We start from the raw sequence: 25,465 nt of genomic DNA, 5'->3' as shown, positions 1-25,465 counted from the left end.
TAGGCCTCTCAGTATTCTGTTTCAATTAGATCTCACCTCATCCTTCTAAATTCCATCGAGTAAAGACCCAGAGTCCTCAACTGCTCCTCGTATCTCAAGCCCTTCATTCCAGGGATCATTCTTGTGAACATCCTCTGGACCCCCTCCGAGCACATCCTTCCTTAGATACTGGGCCCAAAACTGCTCAAAATATTCCAAATGGGGTCTGATCAGAGCCTTATGCAGCCTCAGCAGTACATCCCTGCTTTTGAATTCTATCCCTCTTGAAATGAATGCGAACATTGCATTTTTCTTCCTAACTGCCAACTGAACCTCCACGTTAACCTTAAGGGAATCTTGTACTAGGACTCCTAAGTGCCCTTTTACATTTTTATTTTCAAAGCCTTTCCCATTTAGAAAAACGTCTACACCTCTATTCTTCCTACCGAAGCACATAACCTCGCACATTTCCACATTTTATTCATCTGCCACTTCTTTGCTCACTCTCCTAGCCTGTCCAAGTCATTCTGCAGCCTCCCCACTTCCTCAACACCACCTTTCCCTTTACATATCTTTGTATCATTTTCAAACATAACAATACCCTCAGTTCCTTCTTCCAGAGCGTTAATTATATCTTGAATAGTTGTGGTCCGAATACTGACCTCTGCGGAACACCACTGGTCACCACCGGCGGCCATCCTGAAAAATACCCCTTTATCCCCACTCTCTGTCTTCTGCCCATCAGCCAATCCTCTATCCATGCCAGTACCTTGCCCCTAACACCATGGGCTCTTATCTTATTTATCAGCCTCCAGTATGGCACCTTATCAAAAACCTTCTAGAAATCCATATGGATCACCTCCACTGCCTCTCCTTTGCCTAATTTCCTTGTTACCTCCTCAAAGAATTCTAACAGATTTGTCAGGCATGACCGTCCCTTGACGTAGACTTGCTGACTCAGCCCTATTTTACCATGCATTTCCAAGTACTCTGCAATCTCATCTTTAATAATGGACTCTAAATCTTACTGACGACCAAAGTCAGGCTAACCGGCCTACAATTTCCTGTCTTCTGCCTCCCTCCCCTCTTAAACAGGGGTGATACACAATCCATTTTCTAGTCCTCTGGGACTGCCCCGGATTCCAGTGATTTGTGAAAGATCACCACCAATGCCTCCACAATCTCCTCCGCTATCTCCTTCAGAACCCTGGAGTGTAGTCCATCTAGTCAGGGTGATTTATCCACCTTCAGACCTTTTAGCTTCCCCAGCACCTTCTCCTTTGTGATGGCCACTACACTCACCTTTGCCCTCTATGGCTCTTGAAGTTGTGGTATGCCACTGGTGTCTTCCACTGTAAAGACTGATGCAAGTGCCTATTCAGTTCCTCTGCCATTTCTTTATTCCCCATTACTACTTCTCCAGCCTTATTTTACAGTGGTCCAATGCCCATTCTTGCCTCTCTCTTACCGTCTATATCTCAAAAAAACTCTTATAATCGTCTTTTCTATTACTAGCCAGCTTACACTTATATTTTATCTTCTCTCCCTTCTGATTGTTTTTTTAGTTGTCCTCTGCTTGCTTTTTAAAGGCTTCCCAATTCTCTAGCTTCCGCTAATCCTTGCCACTTTGTATACTTTTATTGTCCTTTCACTGTTCCTTGACTGTCCAACCCAACCACGCACTCCAGTCTGGGCTGACTGCCTCGTCCAGTCCCCAATTTTCCCACTCCCTACCCCCTGATCTGACCCACACTCTGGTCCAACCTGACCCCCCCCCCCCGCCAACCTCACCCCATCTTCCAGTCCGTCCACACTTGCCTTCTCGCTTTTAATTGTCAGCAAGTGTGGTAAAAAGGGCACGTTTACTTTCATCCCTGTTCCCCAGTGTGGTAGTCACCACTGCTTGTATAATACGTGTATTAGAGGTAATACGGTAAGGCTCCTGTACTACAGGTACGGGGTAGATCCCTGCCTGCTGGTTCCGCCCAGTAGGCGGAGTATAAATGTGTGTGCACACCGAGCTGCTACCATTTCTAGTACCAGCTCCAGGAGGCAACACATCTCTACTTTATAAAGCCTTGATTACTCTCTACTCTCGTCTCGTCGTAATTGATAGTGCATCACCCAGTAACTTTACATTGAGCAGCCGGTGGCACGCTTCGCTGCTACTGTCTCACCTAGCCTGAGTGAGGAAGGTTGGGCGAGAGAGAGGCGTTGCAATTTCAACGTGGGTAAGTCCGTCGAGAGTGGCAATCCGCCAGAGATTGCAACTCTCAGGAAGCTATGAGCCAATAAGTCTCATTTGGAATAACAAAAGGATGTTATAGGGTTGGAGCAGACTGCAAAAATGTGGAGGGACAAGAATATCAAGAAATTTTAAGACGAGGATGAGAGTTTTAAATTTGATGTATTGTGGGATCAGGAAGGGAAAAGGTAGTGTATTGTGGGATCAGGAAGGGTAGGTCGTAAAGGGGAAACAGGACTTGATGCGCACGAATATTAAAACAGATGAGTTGGATCAGCTTGCTCTTGATCTGCACCTGACTTTTAGAAGAAATCCGAGTGTAACGCCTCAATCAGTTGAATGAAATTAACATTGCCACACCGTCATCAGGTGCGGTCAGGTGCAGACACTAAAAAACCATTGCGGTGTTCCAAATACCATACTCTTCATGAGCAAAATAGGAGCAAAGGAATAACACCCATTTTTTGGCTTGCAATCACTCAATTTTTCAGCGATCTTATGGAAGCAGGGTATATATATAAACAAATTGGGACATAATGGAGATGCCATGAAATTTGCAATGAATTGATTCAAATGTTCTGAAGGAAAATGTGACATGTTACAAAATAAACAGGACTCATTAACTGAACAATTTAACATTAAATTACATCCATCCTGATGATAAAGATATCCTATGGCAGCTTCGCACATTAAATAAAAAGCGGTTGAATATTATTTTACATTGCCATGTAACTTGATAAGGAATAAATCTCCAGTCCAAGACAAGTAACTTTAGAGGGTTTCTAATTTACTTTTATTCAGCAAATTCAATTTCCAAATAACTTTTGAAACATTTCTATTTTTGCTCCATGTTCTTCCAATTATCACTTTAAAATATGTAGTATAAGCTTAAGTTTTGCATCTTGTACAATCATATCATTGTTTTGGTTGACATCGAAGGGATAACAAAACATTATCTTAAACCAGTAATGTGTTTACCTTCCAAATATCGTGTTCTATAGGCATCTTCGGGAAATATCCCACGCAGATATGTAATGCATGATACTCCCAAAGCCATCATTCTCTTAATGAAAACAAGTGATTGGTGCTGTGTTGCCACATCATTGGGAAATATTGCATTCCACTAGCAGCATAAAAGGAGCAAACATTAATTGAAAAATAGAGTAAACCATCTGGGAAAAGAGAAAAACATCACACACCTCTTCTTCACAAATTAAATAAATTAGGCACTCCATTGCTATCTTAGCATTTATCAGAACCCAAAGATTTTCCTCCTTCTTGAGCAAAAGGTAAAGAAACAACTGGAAGCTGGAGCAAAACACGTCTATGGGGTTTATTTTTCATCAGCACAACGGCAGTAACTTCTAACAGATGAGGTGAAAATTGGCAGAATACCTCTTCCTCCTCCCCATTGCAATCCAGACTTCAATTTGAGGGCATTCCTGGGATCGTCCAGAAAACCATCAGGCCACAGCATAGATGTCTTTTTGGGCCACAGGTGGGTCCCAGCAAACAGAAATTGAACAAAAATCAAATCATTTCACAAATTGACCCCATAGCTTGACAATCTAAAGCTATTCTGGTCTGAATCTGATCATGGGGGAGATTTCAATACAGTCATTGATCCAGGATTGGACCGGTCAAAATCTAGGTCAGGGAGGGTGCCAGCCGTGGCGAAGGAATTAAAGGGGTTTATGGAGCATATGGGGGGAGTAGACCCATGGAGGTTTGGACGGCCAAGAGTGAAGGAGTTTTCTTTTTTCTCCCATGTCCACAAAGTATATTCTCGATTCGACTTTTTTATTCTGAGCAGGGCTCTGCTGCCAGGGGTGGTGGATACCGAGTACTCGGCAATCGCAGTGTCGGATCATGCCCCACATTGGGTGGACCTACGGGTTAGTATGGAGAGAGGGCAGCGCCCAATATGGAGGCTGGATGTGGGGCTATTAGAAGATGAAGGTGTGTGTGGGTGAGTGAGCAAGTCCATCCAGAACTATTTGGAAAAAAATGATACAGGGGAGGTCTCGGCAACAACGGTGTGGGAAGCTCTGAAGGCAGTGGTTAGAGGAGAGCTAATTTCAATACGGGCCCATAGAGAAAACATGGAACGAGCAGAGAGGGGTAGGTTGGTTGGGGAAATATTCAAGGTGACTAGGAGATATTCGGAAGCCCCAGATGTGGGGCTACTGAAGGAGCGGCAGAGGTTACAGGCGGAGTTTGGGTTGTTAGCTATAGGGAAGGCGGTGGAACAACTGAGGAAGTCAAGGGGAGGGGTGTATGAGTATAGGGAAAAGGCCAGTAGAATGCTAGCACACCAGCTGAAGAAAAGGGATGCGCCAGGGAGATAGCGAGAGTAAAGGACAGAGGTAGGACTGCGCTCCTGACCCAGTGGGGGTGAATGAGGTGTTTAAGGACTTTTATAGCAAGTTATTTGTGTCGGACCCCCTGGCTGGGGTGGGTGGAGGAAGAACTGGTGGAAGGGCTGAGAGCCCCAATTCAAATTGAGGAAATAATGGAGGTGCTGGAAGTCAGGAAGTCGTGCAAGGCCCCGGGGCCAGACGGCTACCTGGTGGAATTGTACAAGAAGGTCTCGGAGATATTGGGACCGTTGCTGGTGAAGAAATTTAATGAGGCAAGGGAGAGGGGAGTCCTTCCCCCAACAACGTCGCAGGCCTCTATCTCATTGATTCTGAAACGGGAGAAGGACCCTGAGCTATGCGGGTCATATAGGCCGATCTCCCTATTGAATGTGGACGCCAAACTGCTGGCGAAGATATTGGCCACAAGGATGGAGGATTGTGTCCCGGAGGTGATAGGGGAAGACCAGATGGGGTTTGTAAAGGGCAGGCAACATACGGACAATGTTAGAAGGCTCTTAAACATTATTATGATGTCCTCAGAGGGGGGGGGGGGGGGGGGGGGGGGGGGGGGGGGGGGGGATGCAGGTGGTGGTTGCGATGGATGCGGAGAAGGCCTTTGATCGGGTGGAGTGGAATTCTTTGTGGGAGTTGTTAGGAAGGTTCGGGTTTGGTCAGGGCTTCATTGATTGGGTGTGGTTGCTGCATCAGGCACCAGTAGCAAGTGTGCGAACGAATTGGCGGTTGTCGGGCTACTTTAAACTGCACCGAGGGACAAGGCAAGGGTGTCCCCTTCCCCGCTGTTATTTGCTCTGGTCATAGAGCCATTGGATATGGCGGTAAGAGCTTCCAGGAATTGGAAAGGGCTGGTCCGGGTGTGTGGGTGGGGGGGGGGGGGATCTTCGGGTTTCGCTTTATGCGGATGACCTGCTCCTGTGCATTTTGGACCCATTATAGAGGATGGGGAAGATTATACGGATCTTAGGGGAATTTATATCGGGGTATAAATTAAATATGGGGAAAAACGAGATGTTCGCGATCCACGTGGGCAGGCAGGAGAGGAGACTGAGAGAGCTGCCATTTAGAATGGTAGGAAGGAGCTTTCGCTATCTGGGAATCCAGGTGGCACAGGAATGGGAGACATTACACAAATTAATCTTGTCCCGGCTTGTGCAACAAATGAGGAGGACTATAGGAGATGGGACATGCTCCCGCTGTCACTGGCGGGGGTGGGTGGCTGGGTACAGACCGTGAAAATGACGGTCCTTGAGAAAGCGAGTAGAATGCTGGCACACCAACTGCAAAAGAGGGAGGCGGCCAGGGAAATCGGGGGAGTAAAGAATAAGGAGGGTAACACGGTCTTGGATCCAAGGCGGGGGGGGGGGGGGGGGGGGGGGGGGGGGGGGGGGGGGGGGGTGTGTATGTGTGAACGGAGTCTTCAAGGAAATCTATAGTAAACTATACGAGTCGGAGCCTCCGATGGGAGCGGAAGGGATGAGGCAATTTTTGGACCAGTTGAGATTTCCAACGGTGGAAGAGGACCTGGTGGAGGGACTGGGGGCCCCGATTGAATTGGAGGAGATTGTCAAGTGAAAAGCGGGCATGCAATCGGGTAAAGCCCAGAGGCCTTTGACTACCCTGTGACTTCTGCACCTTTCCAAAATCCGTTTCCCAATCTGTTCCTCCACATCTCTGCTGCTATTGGGGGGCCTATAGAAAACTCCTAACAAGGTGACTGCTCCTTTCCTATTTCTGACTTCAACCCATATTACCTCAGTAGGCAGATCCCCCTCAAACTGCCTTTTCTGCAGCTGTTATACTATCTCTAATTAACTATGCCACCCCCCACCTCTTTTACCATCCTCCCTAATCTTGTTGAAACATCTATAACCAGGGATCTCCAACAACCATTTCCGCCCCTCTTCTATCCAAGTTTCCGTGATGGCCACCACATCGTAGTCCCAAGTACCGATCCATGCCTTAAGTTCACCCACCTTATTCCTGATGCTTCTTGCATTGAAGTATACACACTTCAACCCTTCTTCTTGCCTGCAAGTTCTCTCCTTTGTCAGTGTTACCTTCCCCACTGCATCACTACATGCTTCGGCGTCCTGAATATCGGCTTCCTTAGTTGCTGGACTAAAAATCCGGTTCCAATTCCCCTGCCAAATTAGTTTAAACTCTCCCGAAGAGTACTAGAAAACCTCCCACCCAGGATATTGGTGCCCCTCTGGTTCAGATGCAACCCGTCCTGCTTGTACAGGTCCCACCTTCCCCAGAATACGCTCCAATTATCCAAATACCTGAAGCCCTCCCTCCTACACCATTCCTGCAGCCACGTGTTCAACTGCATTCTCTCCCTATTCCTAGCCTTGCTATCACGTGGCATCGGCAACAAACCAGAGATGACAACTCTGTCTGTCCTGGCCTTTAACTTCCAGCCTAACTCCCTAAACTTGTTTATTACCTCCACACCCCTTTTCCTACCTACGTCATTGGTACCAATGTGCACCACGACTTCTGGCTGCTCACCCTCCCCCTTCAGGATCCTGAAGACACGATCCGAGACATCCCTGGCCCTGGCACCCGGGAGGCAACATACTTTCCGGGAGTCTCGCTCGCGACCACAGAATCTCCTATCTATTCCCCTAACCATTGAATCTCCTATTACTATTGCTTTTCTATGCTCCCCACTTCCCTTCTGAGCCCCAGAGCCAGACTCAGTGCCAGAGACCTGGCTGCTAGGGCCTTCCCCCGGTAGGTCATCCCCCCCAACAGCATCCAAAATGGTATACTTGTTCTGAAGGGGAATGGCCACGGGGGATCCATGCACTGTCTGCCTGTTAGTTTTCTTTTCCCTGACTGTAACCCAGCTACTCTTGTCCAATACCTTGGGTGTGGCTACCTCCCTGTAACTCTTCTCGATAATCCCCTCTGCCTCCCGGATGATCCGAAGTTCATCCAGCTCCAGCTCCCTAACACGGTCTCTGAGGAGCTGGAGTTGGGTGCACTTCCCGCAGGTATAGTCAGCGGGGACACCAGTGGTATCCCTCACCACCCACATCCTACAGGAGGAGCATGCAACTGCCCTAGCCTCCATCCCCTCTTACTTTACAGAATTAGCTTCCCCGTAGACCAACTGGACCTCCGCCCTCTGACTCTGCTTCCAGTCAGCTGTACTCTAAACTCCTGGCTCCCTTCATGCTCTTTGATAAATATAGGAAATGAAATGTAAGGAGCACTTTACTCCCTCCTCACCTAACTCCCTCAGTCACCAAACTCTCACTGTACCACTCAAATGCAACAAGTTCAGCACTCAGTGCAAACAAAGTCTGCACTGTAACTAGCTCAGATTTATACTGTGACTCTTGCCTCTGAAAACTGGCCGAATCCAATTCACTAATTAACAAGCTCCAGCTTATCATATAGCTATGATTAGGAAATGGGTGATGGGGGTGGGGGCGTGGGAGCAGCTGGATGCGGCGTCATGTAAAGGTACTAGTCTGGGAGCTTTAATAACGGCTCCTTTGACATTCTCGCCGACTCGTTACTCCACAAGACTGGTGGTGGTGGCGACACTGCGGATCTGGGGACAGTGGAGGAGGTACAAGAAGGTGGAAGGAGCGTTGGTCTGGACCCCGATATGCAACAACGACAGGTTTGTCCCGGGTAGGATGGATGGTGGGTTCCAGAGCTGGCACGGGGCAGGCATCAGAGGGATGGGAGATCTGTTCATAGACGGAAGCTTTCCCAGTTTGAAGGCGCTAGAGGACAAATTTAATCTGCCTCCAGCAAACGCCTTTAAATATCTGCAAGTATGAGCCTTCCTGAAAAAACAGGTAGTGGCCTTTCCGACGCTGCCGCCACTGAGGATACAGGTGATGTACGATCAATTGCACAAAGACTTGAGTTGGGTACAACTGAGGCTTTATTGCTCTAAGATGTGTGGCCTCCCACAGCAGCTGGCGAAATGGCTGCCGCATATTTATATTCCGCCTACTGGGCGGAGCTAGCAGGCAGGGACTACGAACGTACCTGTAGTACAGGCCCAACCATACATTCTCTAATAGCGGTGCAACAGTGGTTTACCACAACAGGACAGGGTGGTCTCCGGCACCTGAGTGGGGGAGGGGAGGGTGTTGGATATCTACCACGAACTACAGGAGGCGGAGGAAACCCCGGTGGAGGAGCTCAAGGGCAAGTGGGAAGAGGAGCTAGGTGAGGAGTTGGAAGCGGGTCTGTGGGCAGAGGTCCTGGGCAGGGTTAATTCCTCCTCAGCATCTATCAGGCTCAGTCTAATTCAATTTAAGGTGGTCCACCGGGCACACATGACGGCAGCGAGAATGAGAAAGTTTTTTGGGGTAGAAGACAGTTGTATGAGGTGCAAGGGTAGCCCTGCAAACCATGTCCACGCTTTGGGCATGCCTGGAGCTTAGAGTGTTCTGGCAAGGGTTCGCGAGGGCAATGTCCAAGGTGCTTAACACACGGGTGGTGCTGAGTCCAGAGATAGCGATCTTTGGAGTGTCAGAAGACCCGGGAGTTCAGGGGGTGAGAGAGGCCGACGCCTTGGCCTTTGCCTCCCTCGTAGCCCGGAGACGGATTTTATTAATGTGGAGGGACTCGAAGCTCCCGAGTGTAGAGATAGAGGTGGGTCTGTGGGCGGATGCCTTAAGCAAGGTTAACACTTCATCATGTGCCAGGCTTAGCCTGATATAATTTAAGGTAGTTCACCAGGCACATGTGACGGTGGCCCGGATGAGCAAGTTCTTTGGGGTAGGGGACAGGTGTGCGAGTTGCGCAGGAGGTCCAGCAAACCATATCCATATATTTTGGGCATGCCCGAAGCTTGGGGGGTTTTGGCAGGGTTTTGCTAAGGCTATGTGCACGATACTTAAAACACGGGTGGTGCCGAGTCCAGAGGTGGCGATTTTTGTAGTGTCGGAAGAGCGGGGAGACCAGGTGGCGAGAGAGGCTGACATTTTGGCCTTTGCCTCCCTGGTAGCCCGGAGACGGATACTGTTAATGTAGAGGGACTCAAAGCCCCCGGAATTAGAGACCTGGGTCAGTGACATGGCTGGGTTTCTCAGTCACAAATGCACGAATAAAATGTTTTTAAAAAAAGTTATTCTGGGGGGCTGACATTCAGAGATTCCAACTGCGTTATTGAGTGGATAATTTCATTGTACTGTTACTGGCACAGGTACCTTTCGCGGGGATGGGGGATATGCCAGTATTTCTGCCCTGAAGTATTTTTGGTGGTACAATGATATTAGTGGGATTTATGCCCTTTGCACATCTACAATAGAATATCAATAATTTTTCAAACATTATTAAATATCGCATGCTTCTAAGATGGAGCCTAAAACTCACACATAATGATATGGAGATGCCGGCGTTGATCTGGGGTGAGCACAGTAAGAAGTCTTACAACACCAGGTTAAAGTCCAACAGGTTTGTTTCAAACACTAGCTTTTGGAGCACTGCTCTTTCTTCAGGTGAATGAAGAGGTAGGTTCCAGAAACATATATATAGACAAAGTCAAAGTCTTGTAAGACTTCATAAAATATACAATGTAAATACATCGACATAGGCATCGGGTGAAGATGTGTGAAGAGATCAGATCAATCCATAAGACCATCAATGAGTCATTTAAGAGTCTGGTAACAGCGGGGAAGAAGCTGTTTTTGGATCTGTTAGTGCGTGTTCTCAGACTTCTGTATCTCCTGCCCAATGGAAGAAGTCGGAAGAGTGAGTAAGCCGAGTGGGAGGGGTCTTTGATTATGCTGCCTGCTTTCCCAAGGCAGCAGGAGGTGTAGACAGAGTCAATAGATGGGAGGTGGGTTTGTATGATGGACGGGTGGTGTTACAGGACCTGGTAGTTTATTCCGGTCTTGGGCTGAGCAGTTGCCATACCAGCTGTGATGCAGACAGATAGCATGCTTTCAATGGTGCACCTGTAAAAGTTAGTAATGTGGACATGCTAAATTTCCTTAGTTTCCTGAGACTGTATAGGTGCTGTTGTACCTTTTTGGTTGTAGCGTCGACGTGGGTGGACCAGGACAGATTTTTGGTGATGTGCATACCTAGGAATTTGAAGCTGTCAAGCATCTCCATCTCGGCCCCATTGATGCAGATAGGGGTGTGTACAGTACTTTGTTTCCTGAAGTCAATGACCAGCTCTTTGGTTTTGCTGACATTGATTCTTGTTGTTACACCACTCAACTAGGTTCTCTATCTCCCTCCTGTATTCTGACTCATCATTGTTCGAGATCCCACCCACTACGGTCGTGTCGTCAGCAAACTTGCAGATGGAGTTGGAGCCAAATTTTGCCACACAGTCAATGTGTGTGTATAGGGGGTATAGTAAGGGGCTGAGTGCACAGCCTTGCAGGGCCCTGGTATTGAGGACTATCGTGGAGGAGGTGTTGTTTGTTCTTACTGATTGTGGTCTATGGGTCAGGAAGTTGAGGATCCAGTTGTAGGGTGAGAAGTTCTAGGTTTTGGAGCTTTGATATGATGTTGAAGGCGGAGCTGTATTCAATAAATAAGAGTCTGACTTTAGGAGTCCTTGTTATAGGGATGCTCCAGGGATGAGTGTAGGGCCAGGGAGGTGGCGTATGCTGTGGACCGGTTGCAATGGTATGCAAATTGCAGTGAATCTGGGCATTCTGGGAGTACGGAATTGATGTGCCTCATGACCAACCTCTCGAAGCACTTGATTATGATCAATGTCAGGGCCACGAGACGATTGTCATTGAGGCACGTTTCCTGGTTCTTCTTTGGCAGCGGTAGGATGGTGATCTTCTTGAAGCAAGTAGGGAACTCAGAACGGAGAAGGGAAAGGTTGAAGATGTCCATGAACACATCTGCCAGCTGCTTTCCGCAGGGTCTAAGTGCATGACCAGGGACTCCGTCTGGGCCCATCGCCTTCCAAGGGTTCACTTTCAAGAAGGCCAATCTGACTTCGGAAGCTGTGATGGTGGGTGTGGGTGTTTTCGGGGCTGCTGGGGCAGTCAATAGCGGTTTGATGGTTTCCTGCTCGAACCGAGCATAGAATGTGTTGACTTCATCAGGGAGGGGTGCGCTTCTGCTGGAGATTGTGCGCGGCTTCGCATTGTAGCCCGTTATGCTGTTAAAGCCTTGCCACAGCCGACAAGAATCTGTAATGCTAGTATGTGACTCTAGCTTGGTTTGATATTGTCTCTTGGCATCCTTGATGACTTTGCGGAGTTTGTACCAGATTTCCTGGTATAGGTCTGGGTCGCCTGATTTGAACGCCTCAGACCTGGCTTTCAGTAGCGCGTCAATCTACCAATTAAGCCATGGTTTCCGGTTGGGGAACATACTTCTTTCTATGGCACGCAGTCGTCTATACATTTGCTGATAAAGTCCGTGACGGTGGTGGCATACTGATTTTGGTTGGTCGTTGAGTTCTTAAATATGGACCAGTCCACTGACTCCAAGCAGTCACATAGGAGCTCTTCTGTTGCCTCGGACCAGCACTGCAAGACTTACTTAACTGGATTCTCTCGCTTCAGTTTCTGTTTGTATGCCAGGAGAAGGAACACAGTCTTATGGTCCGATTTTCCGAAGAAATATTGGGTGCTTGTGATAAAGGGCTGTCAATAATCATGGATGATTTTAATCTACATACAAGTTGAAAAATCTGAATGTTTGAGATAGTTTCTTAGAACAGCACATTCTGGATCTAACCAGAGAGCAGGTTATATTAGACTTGGTATTGTGTAATGTGACAGGGACTTCAGAGGAAAGGCAGCCCTTGGTAGCAGCAGCCACAATATAATTGAATTTTACATCCGGTTTGAAATGGAGAAACGTGAGTCTCAAACTCGTATTTTAAACTTAAATAAGGACAACAATGTGGGCACGAAAGCTGAGCTAGCACAAGTGAACTGAGATACTTCGCTCGAGGAACGATTAATAGGGAAGCAGTGACAGACATTTAGAACATAGAACAGTACAGCACAGAACAGGCCCTTCGGCCCTCAATGTTGTGCCGAGCCATGATCACCCTACTCAACCCACGTATCCACCCTATACCCGTAACCCAACAATCCCCCACCCCCCCTTAACCTTACTTTTTTATTAGGACACTACGGGCAATTTAGCATGGCCAATCCACCTAACCCGCACATCTTTGGACTGTGGGAGGAAACCGGAGCACCCGGAGGAAACCCACGCACACAGGGGGAGGACGTGCAGACTCCACACAGACAGTGACCCAGCCGGGAATCGAACCTGGGACCCTGGAGCTGTGAAGCATTTATGCTAACCACCATGCTACCCTGCTGCCCCTAATTTAAGGGAATATTTCAGAATAAGTACATTCTTACTATAAAGAAAAAATCTAAATGGATAGCCTACCATCCATTGTTAACTAAACAAGTTAAGGAAAGCATCAAACTTAAGAAAAATTCAAGGCACTGTGGTAGTATGACTAGGGGTATTACGGTACCTTGGAAGTGAGCTGCTATTGGTGCAGAGGACTCGCTGCCCATTGGCCCGGGTAAGTCATGTGCCTCTCAGCCGATTGACTGAGAGGCAGGTAGCTCCGCCTACAAGGCGAGATAGAAGAACCCGTGCTTCCTGGCAGTCGGCCATTCTTCTGTAAGTCTGGTGCCGGGCACACATCTTGTGCATTAAAGCCTTTTGTTTGGATCTCATCTTCGTGTCCAATTGATGGTGCATCAGGCCCCAATACAGCCTTGCATGTAAGGACGGATATTGAACCTCAACTTATTTGAGTCAGATAGAGAAAACACAGTGGCATAGTGGTTTGCACTGCTGCCTCACAGCTCCAGGGTACCAGATTCAATTCCGGCATTGGGTGACTGGAGTTTGCACTTTCTCCCCGTGTCTGCGTGGGTTTCCTCCGGATGCTCCAGTTTCTTCCCACAGTCCAAAGATGTGCAGGTTAGGTGGATTGGCCATGCTAAATTGTCCTTTAATGTCCAAAAGATTAGGTGGTGTTACTGGGTTACGGGGATTGGGTGCAGGTGTGGGCTTAAGTAGGGTCCTCTTTCCAAGAGCCGGTGCAGACCCGATGGGCAGAATAGCCTCCTTTTGCACTGTAAATTCTATGATTTTATGAATGTATAAAAAGTGACAGGGCAGCTGATTGATCAGAATATAAAGAATGGAAAAGAACTACTAAAGGTTAATCAGGAGAAATAAATTAAGAGTATGAGGGGAAGCTAGATAGAAATGCAAAAACAGACTGCAAGAGTACAAGTATTTAAAAAGAAATGTGTAAGTAAAGTGAGTCAAGAACAGAGGATGCTGTAAAAACTCAGCAGGTCTGGCAGTATCTGCAAGGAGAGAAAGCAGAGTTAATGTTTCAGGTCCCTTTGGCTTTTCATCAGAACTGAAGAAAGGGAGAATGTGTTAGATATTAAAGCATAGCTGTGAGAGATTGCAACACAATGGAGCAACTTTAAGAACAAAAGACATAGGGCAAAATTCTCCGACCCCCACGACGGGTCGGAGAATAGCGGGAGGGCCTTCCCGACATTTTTCCCGCCCTCCCGCTATTCTCCCCCCCCGCCCAACTCCCGACACGAATCGCTGCCGCCGTTGTCTTACGGCCGTCAGCGATTCACAGCTGTTCGATGGGCCGAAGTCCCAGCCCTTTACGCTGTTTTTACGAACGGCAAACAGACCTGGTCTGGCCGTTCGTAAAAACGGCGGGAACAACTCGCTTTTTATAACCATGGCACCGATTGGCACGGCAGTACCACGGCCCGATGCCCGCGCACTATTTGTCCTTCCGCCGCCCCGCAGTATCCATTCGCGGGGCGGCTGAGGGGCATCCCGGCCCGCGCATGCGCGGGTTTCGCGCAAATACGCGATGACGTCATCCGCGCATGCGCGGGTTGGAGTCTTCCAATCCGCGCATGCGCGGCTGACGTCATATGACGCGTCAGCCGGCGCTAACTCCGGCAAGCGGGCTTAACGAAATTCGTTAAGCCCGTGATGCCGGAGCTTGCGGCGTCGGGCTGCTAGCCCCAACCGGGGACCAGAATCGGTTCCCGGTCGGGAAGGGGCGCGCTGGCGTCAAACCCGCCCGGGTTTGACGCCAGCCTTACGATTTCTCCCGTTTTGGGAGAATCGTGCCCATAGAGCCTGGTGTGTGTGGGGTGCTGGAGGAAATGGTTTGAACTGAGGCAATACATCTCCACGTTATTTTAAAAAAGTGATTAAGGATGGAGGAGAAAGGTCTGATGCACTATCAATTATGAAGAGACGAGAGTAATCAAGGCTTTATTAAGCAGAGATGTGTTGACTCCTGCAGCTGCTGCCAAAATGGCTGCAGCTCATTGAGCACACACATTTATACTCCGCCTACTGGACGGAGCCAGCAGGCAGGGAGTGACCCCCGTACCTGTAGTACAGGAGCTTTACCGTATTACTTCTCATATACGTTATATATAAACAGTGGTGACTACCACATTCTTTAAAAAATGAGTCCAGCTGGGGTGGTGGAAAAACTATTTACATGTATGTGAGCATTTTTAAAGTGTACATTTTGTGGAAAGTTCACAAATTGAGCCGGTCGGGTGCCTTGATCCTCCGTTGTGAGCGCCGCAGTCCCGGTGGCGATGCAGGCGCCGGCTCGGTCACGGTGAATCCGGGAGCGTGTAGTCCTCATCTTCATCCCTGGGTGGGACCAAGGGGAGGACAGATCATCCTGGGGCGGGGGCTGTGGTGAGGTGCGCTGGGGGGGAAGATGGGTGGCGCCGGGGCAGTTGGGTGGGGTGGGTAACCAACTGGTGCCAGGTCTCTGAGGGAGACTGTGTCTTGGCAGCCGTCGGGGTAGGCGTACTGCGGGTTTGCATGGAGTAGCTGTACCCTCTCGACCAACGTGTCTGCCTTGTGGAGCCACACGTGCTTGTGGAGGAGAACGTGTCCTGGAGCTGCCAGCCACGTTGGGAGCAAAACCCCAGAGGTGGACTTCCTGGGGAAGGCATGGAGACGTTCATGGGGGGGGGGGGGGTTCGTTAGTCGCAGTGCAAAGTAGCGATCGGATGGAGTGGAGGGCGTTGGAGAGGACCTCCTGCCAGCGGGAGATTTTTAGACCGTAGGGCCAGCAGGACGGTGTTCTCCCTCTCCACTTGCCCGTTTCCCCGGAGGTTTGTAGCTGGTCGTCCTGCTCGAGGCAATGCCCTTGCTGAGCAGGAATTGACGCAGCTCATCACTCATAAAGGAGGATCCCCGGTCGCTGTGGATGTAAGCGGGGAAAACGAACTGAGTGAAGACGCTATTGAGGGAGGGCTTTGATGACTGTGGCAGACGTCATATCGGGGCATGGGATGGCGAAGGGGAATCTGGAGTACTCATCAACCACGTTAAGGAAGTGTGGTGGTATGATTTGCATAGCTGTCTGCCATTGGTGCAGAACACCGGCTTACCATTGGCCCTGGTCGGTCATGTGCCTCTCGACCGATTGGTTGAGACCAGTCATGTGACGGCTCTCCGATTGGTCGAGAGGCTGAGTTAACCACGCCTCCATACCGAGGTATAAATAGTCAGAACGCCCGGCGTTCGTCCATTTTATTGTAGTCGACCGCAGGGCTAAGTTCTAGCTTATTAAAGCCTAACTTTTGTACAGCAACTCGACTCTCGTGCAATTGATGGCTCATCAATTTAATAAGCTAGATTTTTGAAGATGGAGTTCCGGATCAAGCCCGAATGCCTCCGCATCAGCCCGCAAACTCAGAACTCTGCAAAAAATTTTCAACATTGGCTGGCATGTCTCGAAGGATACCTCGAATCTGCAACCAGCCCCTCCACCATGGCACAGAAGCTTCACATCCTCTACTCCAGCGTGGGCATAGCAGCCTACGCGATAATCAAGGAGGAGAAAGATTACGATGCCGCCATGCTTAAGCTGAATGGACAATTCCTTAAACCAGTCAACAGAGTATTCGCCCGACATCTGCTGGCCACCAGACAACAGCTCCCCGGTGAGTTATTAGACCAATTTTACCAGGCCCTCGCTATCCTGGGGAGGAATTGCTCCTGCCTCCCAGTTTCAGCTACGGAGCACATGGAACTGCTGATCAGAGATGCTTACGTGGCTGGGATACAGTCCCCCGCTATCCGCCAGCGGATGCTGGAGAAAGACGACCTCAGCTTAACTGTGGCACGGACTCTCTCCACCTCCCTGGAGGTCGCCGATCTAAACACCCGCGCCTATGTCCCCAGCCGTGCTGCACCATCCTGGGACTCCTGGCACGCTTTCCCACCGCCATCCGCCGCTCCCGACCTCCCTCAGGCCTGCGCCGCGGGACGCCCCGACAAGTCCACGGGGCCCCGCTGCTATTTTTGTGGGTCCGCAAAATACCCTCGCCCGCGCTGTCCAGCCCGCTCTGCCCTCTGTAAGAGCTGCGGGAAGAAGGACCACTTCTCCACTGTCTGCCAGGCCAAAACGGTCGCTGATGTTCCGCGCAGTGACCAGGGATCCCCCCCTCCGGGCCCTTGCTGGCCCCTCCTGGATCCCGCATAACTCTCTCCCCCCTGCCCCAGGGCCCCTGCACCTGGCCTGTGCGCCTCTCTCTCTCTCCTCCGGGCATCCCGGTCCCCTCCTGGGCGCCACGCAACTCTCTCCCCCCCGCCCCCGGGCCCCTGTGCGCTTCTCTCTCTCCTCCGGGCCCCTCCAGCACACCACTCTACTCTGCACTCGCCGCCCCCGGGCCCCTGGCCTGCGCGCCTCTCTGCCCCTGCTCACAGCCGCTCCGATCGGCCCGCCGGCACCGCTAACCCCGCCCCCAGCAACCACGAGGGCCCCACGGGCGCCGCTATCTTGGGGCGCCGACTCCACGTGCGGGCCCTGGGCGCCGCCATCGTGGGGTGCCGACCGCACGTGCGGGTCCTGGGCGCCGCCATCTTGGGGCGCCGACTCCACGTGCGGGTCTTGGGCGCCGCCACCTTGGGGCCCTGGCTCCACGTGCGGGTCCTGGGCGCCGCCATCTTGTGGCCCTGACTCCACGTGCGGATCCTGGGCACCACCTTCCGGGACTGGCACGCAAGGTTCTTCCAGCATCTACTCGGACGACGACGGCGAATATAGATTTTCTCCACGGCTCGCAGCCATTCAGCTCGAAGTCACGTCCATGCACGTTCGCCAAAACGACAACGCTGATCTACCTCAACGGCCACGAGACGGGCTGCCTGCTGGACTCCGGGAGCACGGAAAGCTTCGTTCACCCTGCCACGGTAAGACGCTGTGGCAGCCTGTCCATCCTGTAAAACATAAAATCGGGTTAGCCTCAGGTTCGCACTCCGTCCACATCACCGGCTGCTGCATCGCAGACCTCACGGTCCAAGGGAAGGTTTTTTAAAATTATAAACTCCTTGTCCTCCCTGACCTTTGCGCACTGGCACTCCTAGGACTGGACTTCCAGTGCAACCTGCAGAGCTTGACCTTCCAATTCGGCGGCCCTATACCCCCCCTCACTGTCTGCAGCCTCGTGTCTCTCAAAGTGGACCCCCCCTCCTTGTTTGCTAATCCCACCCCCGATTGCAAACCCGCCGAGACACGGAGCAGACGGTACAGCGCCCAGGACCGGTCCTTCATCAGGTCAGAGGTCCAGAGGTTGCTGACGGAAGGGGTCATCGAGGGCAGCAAGAGTCCCTGGCGAGCCCAGGTGCTGGTGGTCCGGACTGGGGAGAAAAACCGGATGGTCATCGACTATAGCCAGACCATCAACCGATTTACGCAACTGGACGCGTATCCTCTCCCCCGTATTTCCGCCATGGTAAACGATATCGCGAAACTTGGAGGCAGGAGCAATTCCTCCCCAGGACAGCGAGGGCCTGGTAAAAATCGTCTAATGACTCACCGGGGAGCTGTTGTCTGGTAGCCAGCAGATGTCGGGCGAATACTCTGTTTACCGGTTTAAGAAACTGTCCATTCAGCTTAACCATGGCCGCGTCGTAATCTTTTTCCTCCGCAATCATCGCGTAGGCCGCCATGCCCACGCTGGAGTGGAAGATATGAAGCTTCTGTGCCATGGTGGGGGGGCTGTTTGCGGACGCCAGGTAACCATCGAAACATGCCAGCCAATGTTTAAAGATTTCTGAAGCGTTCTGAGTTTGCGGGCTGATGCGGAGGCATTCGGGCTTGATCCGGAGCTCCATCTTCAAAATTCTAGCTCATCAAATTGATGAACCATCAATTGAACGCGAGACGAGTTGCTGTACAAAAGTTAGGCTTTAATAAGCTAGATGTTAGCCCTTCGGTCGACTACAGTAAATGGACGACCGCCGGGCGTACTGGGTATTTATACCTCGTCCTGGAGGCGGGGTTAACTCAGCCTCTCAACCAATCGGGGAGCCGTCACATGACTGATCTCAACCAATCGGTCAAGAGGCACATGACTGACCAGGGCCAATGGTAAGCCGGTGTTCTGCAGCAATGGCAGGCAGCTATGTTAATCATACCACCACAACACCCCTCCTCGACAGTTTAATGTCCTCCTTCACCTGCCAGTCCATTGTCTCTCTAAAACTCCATCACCTCCTCTGGTGTTCCAAAGTAGTGCTCCCCATTGTTAAAGATCACCCAGAGGCGAGCCGGGTACAACATCCCAAACTTCACGTCCATTTTAAAGAGGGCAGTCTTCACCCGGTTAAACCCGGCCCTCCTCTTCGTCAGATTCGAGCCCAGGTTCTGATACACTCGCAGCTCACTCCCCTCTCAGGTGCATCTCCTCGTTTGCCTCGTCCATCTCAGAATCTGTCCAGGAACTCAGCGGCTCGTTCACCTGCAGCCTCATCAGCGCCCTATGCGATCAGTCGACCTCTCGGGGCCAGACAAAGGCCCCCTTCCACTATCAGCTTTTCTAGCATTTTGGCCACATACATGGCAGCGTCCGCTCCCTCAATGCCTTCAGGCATCCCTATAATTCTCAAGGATAGAGGAACAATAACTGGATACTAATGAAATGAAGATGTTGAGATAAATGTGCGGAATAATGAGAAAGGACAAAATCAGGAACCATCTGAGGTCAGTGAAGATTGTGGGAGCATGTAAGAAAATTTCCAGGAAGAAATTGAAATAGTATGGTCATCTGTGCTAAGAGACAGGAAATGTGGTGAAGAGAGTGATGGAGATGGGACTGCTAGGAAGAAGGAGAATAAGGAAACCTAAGACTAGATAGAAAGATGCTGTGGTGAGGCTTAAACATAGTGCGATTGGAAGAGAAATGATGACTGACAGGGGGAGATGAAAAAGATGATCAAACACAATTGTCGTTACTTGAAGTAAAAGAAGTCAAAAGAGGAAGAGGGCTGTCATTAATGAACACATCTTTCCAGAACAAACATAAAATAATTCAAAAACACTCAAAATTTCATATTTTAACATGTAGTTTATAGGTTTTTACATTAAAAATTATCCTTAATCCGGCAAATGGCGCAGAACAGAATCTTTTTAAAAAATAGATTTAGAGTAAAGCTGCGGAATTCTCCATCGGCAGGATCCTCCGATCCGCCGTCAGTGCACCCAAACACGCGCATTTCCTGACAGCTTGGAATGGCCCACAATGGGAAACCCATTGGAATGGAGAATCCGGCTGCCGGTGTGGGCGCACTGCGCATGGCTGGCGGATTGAAGAGTCCTGCCCAAGATTTCTAATATAATAAAATATATTTGCATTGGTACATGAATTGTGTAAATACCACTTTTATGCATCCTTTAAAAAAAAAAAATTTAGAGTACCGAATTCCTATTTTATTACAATTAAGGGGCAATTTACCGTGTCCAATCCAGCTACCCTGAACATCTTTGGACTGTGGGGGCAAAACCCACGCAAAAACGGAGCGAATGTGCAAATTTCACACGAACAATGACCCAGAGCCGGGACCGAACCTGGGACCTTCGTGCCGTGAGCAGCAGTGCTAACCACTGCGCCGCCGTGCTGGCTTTCACTTTTATGCTTTCTAATTATAAGGAAACGTTTGTGTTCTTCTAAAGAATATGACAATGAAAAGAATAGTGGGTTGGCACACAAAATATAACTTATAATTTAGTTTGAATGTCTAGCATCTTATAATATATTGGCCGGGATTCTCTAATCCTGCAGCCAAGTTCTGACGCCGGCGTGAAAAGTGGCACGAGCCACACCGGCGTCAACGGGCCTCACCTGGCAGTTATCCACCCCTTCCTAGGGGGCTGGTAGGGTTCCGGAGTGGTTTCCGCAGCTCTGGCACCCGAACGCCGGCGCGCCACGGCCGTCCCGAGTTTGCGTATGCGGGCCGGACCACTGCAGAGGCCCCCCCGGAGTTGGATACCCCCCCCCCCCCCAGGACGACCCCCGCAGACAGAACTCCAAGGTCCCGCCGTGTGGGACCATATGTAACCCACGCTGGCGGGACTTGGCCGAACTCAGGGGGCACTCGGCCCAACGAGGCCGGAGAATCGCCGGGGGGTGGGGGGAGTGGCAGCGCGGCAATCCCGTGGGCTCCCGAAAATTGGCGGCGGAGAATAAGCGAGCCGGCGTTGGGGGGGCGTTGCGCAATTCTTGCGCCCACCCGGCGATTCTCCGGCATGGGGTCGGAGAATCCCAACCATTGTGTTGCATTCAACATACTATGCAGTGTTACGAACCCAATTATGTTAGAACTAGACGGGAAGATCCCAGAATAGAAGCCTGGCTTAAAAGACCGTAACTTTTACTTGTTTTTAATAAAACATGAAGGAATAGAGACACAGGACTGTGAATTAGTTTCAACAACAAAAAAACTTATTAAACATGAAAATATTGGATTAGAATACAATACTTGATTGCACCCCCCCCCCCCCCCCCCTTTAGCTCAACAATTACATACAGGTTTTAGGATCAACACGGATTACAAAGTACATTTTAAGCTGCAATGATCTCATTAAGCCCTTCACTCTAGAAAGTGGCTTCCTGCGGCTGAGCAACAACTTACTTCTATTTGCTCTTCATGCCGTAACCCTCTCTAAGCACAATAGAATCTAATTCCCACACATAAAAACACCTTTATCCAGCATGATTCTAACTATAGGTTTTACCTTTCCAGCCACAGCAACATTAAATTAAACCTACTGAATAAGGTACCTTATTTCTAATGTTTACCAATTCAAATATAAATGCCTTAAAATGAACTTTGTTTTCCGAACAGCATTAATATCTATTCTTAAATCTGAATGAAAATATTACCCCAGATATTTGTTTCTCAGAGGTTCTCATTCGTTGTGCTGTTGCCATGGTTGTTTCCAATGATGAGTAATCCTATAGTAGAAATATACAACAAATGAGGAACATAAAAACTTGGATCATGACATGTTTCTGAATGTATCATTTCTACTCTGAATACTTTTGTTTACAGTACAAATAATTTTGAATTACATGGCAAATAAATATGGAAATGGGCCATTCACCTCAACTAGTCTGTGTTGGTGTTTATGCTCATAAACATTAGTCCTACACTCATCTGTCCGTCAACTCAGATCCTTTTTCCTTCAACTAACAAAGTAACCTTGTTCTTAAATGCTAACATGATCCACACTTCTGTCATATTTCTGATTATGCATTCCACAGCCTCATGACACTGTAAAAAGGTCTTTACTGCTCTGTCCTTAAACTTGGAGATTCAATCTTACATCTATGCTGCAAATAATGTTAAATGCATTTGATATGCACAAACCGTCTTGAATTAAACAGTAACAAGGATCAGGTAGTATAAAGACCTCTAATGCTAGAGGTCAACCCTGTGGCACATCTCCCAAAGCTTGAATGATTCCCTTGTATCTTGGTGACCAGAAATAGAACAGTATTCAAGATGCAGTCTACCAGAACATTGTATAATTTATTAATTTCTATGACTTTGATGCTGCTTTTTTTTTAGCAGTACAGCTCACCATTTTATTGGCTTTGCTGGTTGTTCAGTATAGGGTGATGTTTTGATGCCTCACAACAGAATTTTTCTCACCGTTTTCTTGTCTTAGAGGGGCAGCACGGTAGCACAGTGGTTAGCATAGTTGCTTCACAGCTCCAGGGTCACAGGGTCGATTCCGGCTTGGATCACTGTCTGTGCAGAGTCTGCACGTTCTCCCCGTGTCTGCGTGGGTTTCCTCCGGGTGCTCCAGTTTCTTCCCAGTCCAAAGATGTGCAGGTTAGGTGAATTGGCCATGATAAATTGCCCTTAGTGTCCAAAAAAAAGGTTAGCTGGGGTTACTGGGTAACAGGGATAGGGTGGAAGCGTGGGCTGAAGTAGGGTGCTCTTTCCAAGAGCCGGTGCAGACTCGATGGACAGAATGGCCTCCTTCTGAACTATAAATTCTATGAAGGCAGGGATTAATGCTGGATTTATTCCTACAGGCATCACCAAGACGTTCCTTCTCCAAGTAAATATTTTGCCTCTCAGGGTGAATTCAAAAAGACAGGGCAAGCTAAATCCCAATCTTATGTAATTACACCATTTCAGTTGACTGAATTTGAAGCAAACGTGGTAACTCTGGTCAAGTGCTTTCTCTTCTGAAGGGCCTGTCTTCTCTGCCTGCAGCTCCCTATTTGGGATATCAAGCCTCCAACACCAATGATCTCCCAGGATGCTGCAGGGAGTCTGCCTCCAGTTGTTTGGCTGAGGCCCTGTGCTTCCTCACCTCTGTGGCGTCCGCCAGCCTCCAAGTTGGTGACTGCTCTGTCCTCAGCCACCCGTCACCACCAGGGCCCACTCCTCCAAGGTGTTGAAGATTCTTATGTCTGGCACCCCACCACCAGTCTGGGCCCTCTCCCGGCGATTGTGGGCGAGCTTTTCCTGACGTGACACAGAGAGGGCATCATTAGCCACACATATGATTCACAGTGATGGTGGGGAAGGTTTTGGGGAGGGTTGAAGAGAGAGGGCGGTGCACGGTGGGTTGGGGTTGCATGGAGAGTTGGGGGTGGATGCTCGCATGGGGACGGAAAAGTCTCGGGGGTGGGGGGGGGGGGGGGGGGGGGATGATGGGGGGGGGGTGTTGGTGTCTACTCACTTGAGCTGCCCGGTGTATGTCGTTGATCTTTCTCTGACACTGGAGGTCAGTCCTCCTGGCCACACCCCCAGTGCTCACAGGTGCTGCCTCCTCGTCGCAGGCAGCACTGGCTGCCCTGTGACTCTCACTCTGGGACCCTTGGGGGAACAGGACATCCCTCCTGGCCTCCACTGCATCTAGGAGCCTCCACAGATCTGCATCCCTGTATCTTGGGGTCGGTCTCCAGGGCGCCATTGTTACGAGCTGGCTGGGGTTGGCGGAGCAAGAGTTGTTTAAGTTCTGCTCTACCTTGTTGCTGGCGAGCGTGGTGCTGGCGAATCGGCTGGTGGGCCTTCATTTGCACTGAAAAACCTGTGAGGCCTCGTTAAGAGGACCAATTAACATTGAATAGCATTGCTGCCCTCGCTGGGCCGTGCGCCGGGAAGCTTGTGGCAGTTCCCACTTGCTGCCACACTTAAAAATCTTTCCAGAGAATCGCACCCTATATTTCTATGAAAGTTTAAATGGTCCTTATCATTCCAAGTCCTATCCCGCACCCAACCCCTATGTCCCCCCACACCCACTCCCTACGTCCCCTCAACCCTCTATGTCAAGATATGTCCCACACCCACCCTCTATGGCACCCATGTCAAGATATGTCCCACACCCACCCCCTATGGCCCCCCATACTAAGTGGCAAGCTGAGGCACTTCTAGGTCCATCCACTCATGATATGCTGTATAGAAGCAATGAACCCCAAAATGATAGTAGGATTACAAAAAGCTTTAAAAGACATTCACTGATAATTTTCAACTTTCTCAAAAAATCTTGTGACGGTCAAGTGGCATGAGCGTGGGAAAGACTGTTTTATTGACAGCTCTGGCTCTGCTCATCTTGTAATCCGCAACTTATCCTGGTGCAAATTTCATATGTTTCATTCCTGTGATATATGTCTTGCACTATGTCCCTGGAGGATCCTAATTGGTGTTTTGCAAAGAGGAGCAAAGATAAATTGTAGAAAATCCTCATTTGACCGTGGCAGTCAGAGTGGGCTGGGGTGGGACCCAGCTTGCAAAGCCGTTGTTGCTGGTGGGTGGGCTTTGCCTTTGTGGTGCAGTGCGCATCAGATGATGGCCACCATTGTGAATGTTGTTCTGGATGAAGGTTTTGGCTGAGGTGCAGGTCTTGAGAGCTCACTTTGAAGATTTTCGCAGTGTCCTTGACAAAATGGTGGAGGTGCATGAGAGAGTTCTTGCATTCGGAAGAGCACTTTTCCTGGCAAGGACCTGCCTTTGAGTCGTTGAGAACCTGCTGCATGGAGTGCCGTTTATCCTGGCGGTGTTTGGGAGGTAGGGGGCCAGGCAAGGTTTGTCCATGAGACTAGTCCCTGGCGAGAAATGGGAGGCAAGTTCCCGATTGAGTTTGAAGATTGGCTGCTATGCTTTAGTATTCTTGATTTGGAGGCTGGGTACATCAGGTTCCACAGAACACTGATCTTCAAAGCCTGGGGTTGGTTGTTGCCCTCCCCTCCCCCCACCACCGGCCCTATATTATCCTATCCTCGATGCTCATTACAAGAGGTCGGAGGTGGTTGAGCAGGTCGAGTCATTCCCCCCTCCGGGCCGGGATCTAAGCAATGGGTTGCTTGGGTGCCGGAGGTGCGGCATGGTGGGAGTGAAGGTGTTTCATTCGTTGGAATCCTTGAGAGATCCCGAGGACTGTTCATTGATCCTGTCTTGTCGTTGGCCTTCTTGAGAAACATAGATGGTGTCATTATTCTGCAATTCTTCTAGAATCCTGGATGTTACTCCCTTCTGATTAGGTTGATTATTTATTATCTTTTCTTCTACAAGGGCCAGCATGATGTGATCACGAGGGCGA

The 25,465-nt window shown here is 49.7% G+C and overlaps 1 protein-coding gene across 9 annotated transcripts in view; it reads right to left on the bottom strand.

Annotated features, from left to right (window-relative positions):
- LOC119964531 (HORMA domain-containing protein 1-like) overlaps positions 1-25,465 on the bottom strand; it is a 108,192-nt gene that overhangs the window by 78,488 nt on the left and 4,239 nt on the right. For 8 of the 9 annotated variants that reach the window (XM_038794149.1, XM_038794147.1, XM_038794145.1 and 5 more), the window contains exons 2-3: positions 21,789-21,860; positions 3,203-3,347 (exon numbers count right to left, since the gene is read on the bottom strand). In XM_038794149.1, the coding sequence (XP_038650077.1) occupies positions 3,203-3,347; positions 21,789-21,836 (193 nt within the window). In that variant the 5' untranslated portion in view covers positions 21,837-21,860. Of the gene's footprint in view, positions 1-3,202; positions 3,348-21,788; positions 21,863-25,465 lie in introns of those variants that run through there. The other variant, XM_038794154.1, reaches the window with a different exon arrangement.

The sequence above is a fragment of the Scyliorhinus canicula genome, chromosome 4, assembly GCF_902713615.1.
Source record: "Scyliorhinus canicula chromosome 4, sScyCan1.1, whole genome shotgun sequence".
NCBI lineage: Eukaryota > Metazoa > Chordata > Chondrichthyes > Carcharhiniformes > Scyliorhinidae > Scyliorhinus > Scyliorhinus canicula.
This window is presented reverse-complemented; position numbering and strand designations above follow the sequence as displayed.